Genomic DNA, 5,829 nt, shown 5'->3' with positions numbered 1-5,829 from the left:
TAGCTCGAAGTGATCGTACAAAATTCTGGTACATACTCCATTCAACGTCGACATCACTTACAACAAGCATCGGTGGTGTAGGAGGAATGTGTTGAGTATACCCAAACTGTCGTATGCACCTCTCGGGTAAATACGGAACTATCGTGAAACACCAACGAATGTATCCTGTAAATAATGACATAGACTGAAATCGTGTCACAACATTCTCATCGTAATTCGGTGCTCAGATAATATCAGTATCCCTCAAAGCATCCAACTTTGCCCTGTAATATGCAACATTCTCAGATGTTTGTTTTGCAGTCCAACGAAACATCTGTGGCATCAAGGAAATATGTTCATCCATATCCCGTTTACAAATATCAAGAAAATATTCATAAATCCAAGTCTGTAAATAATTGAAATGTAGTAAAATTATTAAGGTGATAAAATAATTAAAAAAAATAATGATAAGTATAATAAATATAATAAATATAATAGTACTTGAAATAAAGATAAATATCCTCCAATCTGTTTGGTTGCAGGCAATGTACTATCTCTAAGATAGTCATATAACACAACAAGTGCAGCCAGTCCCCATGCCCATTTACCACAACTATCAAGATCTTGAAACAGAAAGAGATATTTTGCAGATACAAGTGTAAAACTTTTATCAGCAAGAATGGTACACCCTACCAAATCAAGTAGATATGCCCTAGCTGCACAGTCATATCTTCGTTCATGAAGTTTCTTAAAAAATACCTCTTTCAACCACTCAAAACTATACGAGGCCCCTCTATTGGTCCTAATCTCAGTGACAGCTTCATCATATGCAACTCCCAACAACTCAATAGCAGCAACAATTGCCAAATCTTCATTGACATTTGCGGGAGGTGTGAAAAACTCTCCAGTACACGAGATGCTCAAAAGACCCCTTACGTCGTCAAGAGTAATAGTCATTTCACCGAATGGCAGGGGAAATGAACTAGTCTCTGTGTGCCATCTCTCAGCAAAAGCAGATATCATATTACCGTCAATCATATGCAAACTACATCTTCTCAGAGGACGTAATCCAGATATATTAATCCAATGATTTATTTGAGCAGGATATCTAATATCAATGAATTTGTCTTGCTTTTTGCCATTCGAAACAACTTTCAAGGCACGTCTATCCTGTTTAATTAAAAATAACACAATTACAAATATATTATAATCTTATACTACAAATAAATTATAATATGTAATAAAATAACTTATACTACAAATATATTATAATATGTAATAAAATAAATTATTTACTAACCTGTCCATTCCACACATTAATTGCAATATGATGCTCATAATCTTTAAGGACAGAAAGATCATAAGGACCTCCAGGAAACATGGGTTCTTCAGGCTGGTGCTGCTGATCATGTTCATCATCAAATTGTTGCTGCTGCTGATCATGTTCATCATCAAACACATGATCTTGCTGGGGCTGCTCATCCTGTTCTGCATCAAACATAGGATTTTGTTGGGGCTGCTCATCCTGGGGCGCCTGCCTTTCCTCATTTCTCTCTCCTTTTTCAACAGCAGCTCTCTTATTTGATTGTGTAGGAGGCCGAACTCGCGAATGATCACCGTCAGTTTTTCCTCCTCTGGTCCTCACTAACAAAATTCAATAAAAAAATTTAAAAAATTATAAAAAAAAATTACACTGTACCGAAAATTTCAAAAAGGAATGAAATTTTCGGTAAACAAACCGGAAATTTGAAAAATCCTGTAGCTAAAAATGCATACCGGAAATTTCAAATTTCCGATATTGATTTTGAACTACCGGATTTTTCAATTTTCCGATGAACCTTCCCGGAAATTTCATTTTTGAAATTTCCGGTATGCATTTTGAACTACCGGAAATTTCAATGCTCTTGAAATTTTCGGTAAAAACTTTTTTTCAGAAAAACTCACTTTTCCGGATTTTTCAAGTGTTGGGGTAAACTGTTTTGATTTTTTCTTATTTTGACTTTTACTGATTTTTTTAAGGTTATTTTGGATATTTCACTTAAAAACATTAAATTGAGGGTATAAGTTTAAATGGGGGTACAAAAGCTAACACTCTCAATTTGATTATTGAACCGAGTGAGGTTTAAAATTTAGAAATTTCATATCATAACTCTCAAAATTTTAAAAGGCCCCAAAATTTATTCTTTTGTCAATTTCAACTCTATAGATTTAATCAAATTCGTAAAATTAATTGCAATTTTCGAAAACATACTCACATTATTTGATTGAAATTCGTACTAACCCAAATGGGCCGCTGGTAACTCCATAAACCCTAAACAAAATTTGAGAAACACGGCCATCATCATTCTCACTCACAGATTCACATTTGGGTTTTTTTTTTCTTCTCTCTAAAACCCTAGCAAAATTGTAATCATCGAAAATGAAGCGTGCGTGGAGATTCACTTCAGAAGCAGCACAAATTTCCAGATTCAAAGAAATGCGTCATCACTTGTCAAATCCTAAATCCATTCCTCCCACAACCACCGCATTCATCAATCGACGACAGATGTGTACTCTGCAGCAGCCTAACTTGGTCTTAGACCTTGTTTCCTTGTTTACTGTTTCTTCTTCTTCTACTACACCCGATAATTATCTCAAGAAAAAAATTACCAATTTGAGACGCGAATTGGTTCGTGAAGCATCTGATTCTGTTAGGGTTAAAAGTATTTTGGATCATAATTCTGAACATTTGATTCGCTCTCACCTTATCTTTCTTGAACTTTTGAATCAATTGAATTCAAGGCCTTCGCTTGCACTTGAGGTATTACTTCCAAATTCTAATTCGTTTTCTTACTTCACTTTTATTCACAATCATAGATTCTAAATTTTAAATAATTGTTCTCAAAGAGTGTAATAACAATCATAGGTATTACTTGCAATATTGGACAATACTTAGTACTAAAGAGTGTATTGCAGAATAACATCATTTGTTCAAATATTGCTAAGCTATATTGCCGCTAGTTGACAACATTGTTTCAAAGTAAATATCCCTTACTCACCCTTTTTTTTTTGTATTGTGTTGTTAAAAATTAACATTTAGGTGTTTAATTGGAGAAGGAAGAGAAATGTGTCTGAATTTGATGCTTGCAGAAATTCAATGAATGCGCATGAGTATTCCAAGGGAATAAAAGCTGCAGGGAGATCTCGGAATGTTGATGTTGCTGTTGAGCTTTTTAAGGAGGCTGAATACAATGGTGTGAAGATAACAAGCACTTATAATGCACTCATGGGTGCTTTTATGTTCAATGATCTTGCTGAAAGATGTTACTCTTTGTTTATTGACATGAAAAAGGATCCAACTTGTACTCCTTCGATTGCTACATACAATATTGTTATATCTGTTTTTGGTCGCTTGATGCTCATTGATCACATGGAAGCAACATTCAAGGAGATGAATGAGTTACAGATTTCACCTAATATATTGACTTATAATTATTTGATTGGTGGATATATCTCCACTTGGATGTGGGATGATATGGAAAAAGTTTTTCAAGTGTTAAAGTCAGGCCCTGTTGAGCCTAATAAGAAAACCTACCTGTTAATGATTCGGGGTTATGCACACTCAGGTAATTTGGAGAAGATGGAAGAGGTGTATTCGTTGGTAAGGGATCATGTAAATGAAAACGAAATGGAACTCATTAGGACTATGATATGTGCCTATTGTAAAAGTTCTGATGTAGACAGAATGAAGAAAATAGAGGCATTGTTAAAATTGATCCCTGAAGAAGATTACAGGCCATGGTTAAATGTTTTGTTGATTAAGCTTTATGCCGATGAAGGCTGGTTGGAGGCAATGGAGAAAGCAATAAATGAGGCATTTAAGCACGGAACCCCTGTAACGACACAGCGTATTATGAAATGCATAATTACAACTTATTTTCGGCACAACTCATTGGAAAAGCTTGAAGATTTTGTCAGACGCGCTGCATTTGCGGGGTGGAGAGTCTGCCAGTCCTTATATCATTGTAAGATGGTCATGTATGGTTCACAGAAGAACCTTAAAGAAATGCAAAATGTCCTTCAGGAGATGAATAATGTCAACATTAATTGCAACAAGAAAACATTATGGATAATGTACAAAGCTTACTGGAAATGTGATCAGAAATACATGGTTTTGAAAATATTAGGACAAATGTTCAAGCAAGGTTATGAAGTTCCCAATGATGCATTTCTGTCATGATTTTTACTGCTGAGATGCATATTGCATATATCAGTACCGTAACTGTAAACACATTCAGTAGATTAACGTGAAAATGTTCACTACAATCTTTGGCAAAAGGTCATGCAGCTCATTGAATTGAAAGCAATTCACGACAATCTTTGAATATATTTGGTTCTTGGATTGCATTCAAAGCAATTCTATTACTATGATTGCACATGGCCTTACTATTAGATTTTCTTTTGAAAATGGATTTCTACAGTGGCTTGTCACGTCAAATAATATATAGGTATGCATCTTTTCTCTAGGTTTTCGTATTTTTACTCATGTTGTTTACCGATATTGTCTCTCTTGGCATTATTAATATACATACTTAAATGCATATTGTTTGTATTTGATTTTAAGCTTCTAGTTGCTTCTTTATGCCTTCAATTTTAAATTTCCTAGTTGTGGAATTGGCTCAAATGGTGGCTCTTGCAGCGGTTATCCACTGAAGAACCATTTTGTCAATTTACTAATTGCAGAATTGGCTCAATATGCCTTCCATTGGTTTTGAACAGAAGAACCATTCTTTGCCACCACTGCAGTAGAATTAACTTCATTAAAATCTAACAAAATGTTTAGATTACAAATCAATGCATGAATAATCAAATCAGCCTTACTGATTTGATAAAGTCCCATATCCAGCATTCACAATGTTCATTTGTCCTGTTTTACTTCATTTTTGTATGCATAAGACATTCTGCCTGATTTACACATTTCTATGTTACCCTCATTATTTATCACTGATTAATTTTCTTTATTTTTTTGTACTTTTGGTGGTTCTGTCCAATTCATTCTTATCTTCTTATTTGTAGGTTTGTAGTCTTTAAACTTGGGAATTTAATATAAAAGGAGTAAGTGGCTGCACACATGGAAATAAGTGGTGTATAGCTTAGGGCAAATACAGCAGCAGTTTAAATGTTCAATCCTGCTGCTATTGTGGATTGTGAAATGTCAATCCTTTTCTGTAGGAAATGAAGACCACAAAGATATTAGTCCACAATACCAAATATCAGTGTCTGTGGAGGTTAAGGAGAATCAAGTTGAAGCTGACCTTGTCTCAGAAATTGTTATTGGCGGTGACAGTAATGGTTATTGATGATGACAATAATGAAAGCCATAACCAGGGAAGAAATCAGATGAAGTCAATTTAGCTGAGCATTTTCAGTGTGTACATAGGAATCTACAGTTTTGAGGACTAATTTTTCTGAAACGCAGCCACGATTTAGCTGTGAGCATTTTCAGTGTGTACATAGGAATCTACAGGTTTGAGGACTAATTTTTCTGAAACGCACCCACTAAATATCATTTAGTCCAATTTGAAGTTGGAATGAGGCAGGCGGGGTTTCACATCAGTTCGTGGAATAAGAGAATTGTGGAGAAAGAGAAGAGATGGAAGATGCATTTTTGGAGTGTGAAAGTGATTGGTTTCACTAGTTCCATACTTAAATAAATCAAGCAATCAATTCTATGAAAGATTTTTGCAGTCAATTTATAGCATAAACGGTTTCAATCTGTTTCACAAATTAAAAGATTTGATTATATTATAACATGTCACAAGTTATCGCTTCTCTCTATAAATACATATTTTCTTATTAAGTATTCAAAAA

The 5,829-nt window shown here is 34.5% G+C and overlaps 1 protein-coding gene across 1 annotated transcript; it reads left to right on the top strand.

The window, feature by feature from the left end:
• Window positions 1-2,222: 2,222 nt before the first annotated feature.
• On the top strand, window positions 2,223-5,790 carry LOC101495595 (pentatricopeptide repeat-containing protein At2g30780-like). Its single transcript, XM_004488259.4, has 3 exons — window positions 2,223-2,779; window positions 3,059-4,466; window positions 5,035-5,790. The coding sequence occupies exons 1-2, from the start codon at window positions 2,399-2,401 to the stop codon at window positions 4,196-4,198; spliced, it is 1,521 nt and encodes a 506-aa protein (XP_004488316.1). The 5' UTR covers window positions 2,223-2,398; the 3' UTR covers window positions 4,199-4,466; window positions 5,035-5,790.
• Window positions 5,791-5,829: the final 39 nt, after the last annotated feature.

This window comes from Cicer arietinum, chromosome 1 (genome assembly GCF_000331145.2).
Source record: "Cicer arietinum cultivar CDC Frontier isolate Library 1 chromosome 1, Cicar.CDCFrontier_v2.0, whole genome shotgun sequence".
Lineage (NCBI taxonomy): Eukaryota > Viridiplantae > Streptophyta > Magnoliopsida > Fabales > Fabaceae > Cicer > Cicer arietinum.
The sequence above is the reverse complement of the archived record's forward strand: the minus strand, read 5'-3'. Positions and strand labels throughout refer to the sequence as shown.

What these genes read in the sequence shown, in the direction of transcription:
- LOC101495595 (XM_004488259.4), top strand. Translation starts at nt 2,399, where the DNA reads ATGAAGCGTGCGTGGAGATTCACTTCAGAAGCAGCACAAATTTCCAGA. An exon ending in GGCCTTCGCTTGCACTTGAG is followed by an intron (nt 2,780 to 3,058) that starts GTATTACTTCCA and finishes ATTAACATTTAG; the next exon opens with GTGTTTAATTGGAGAAGGAA.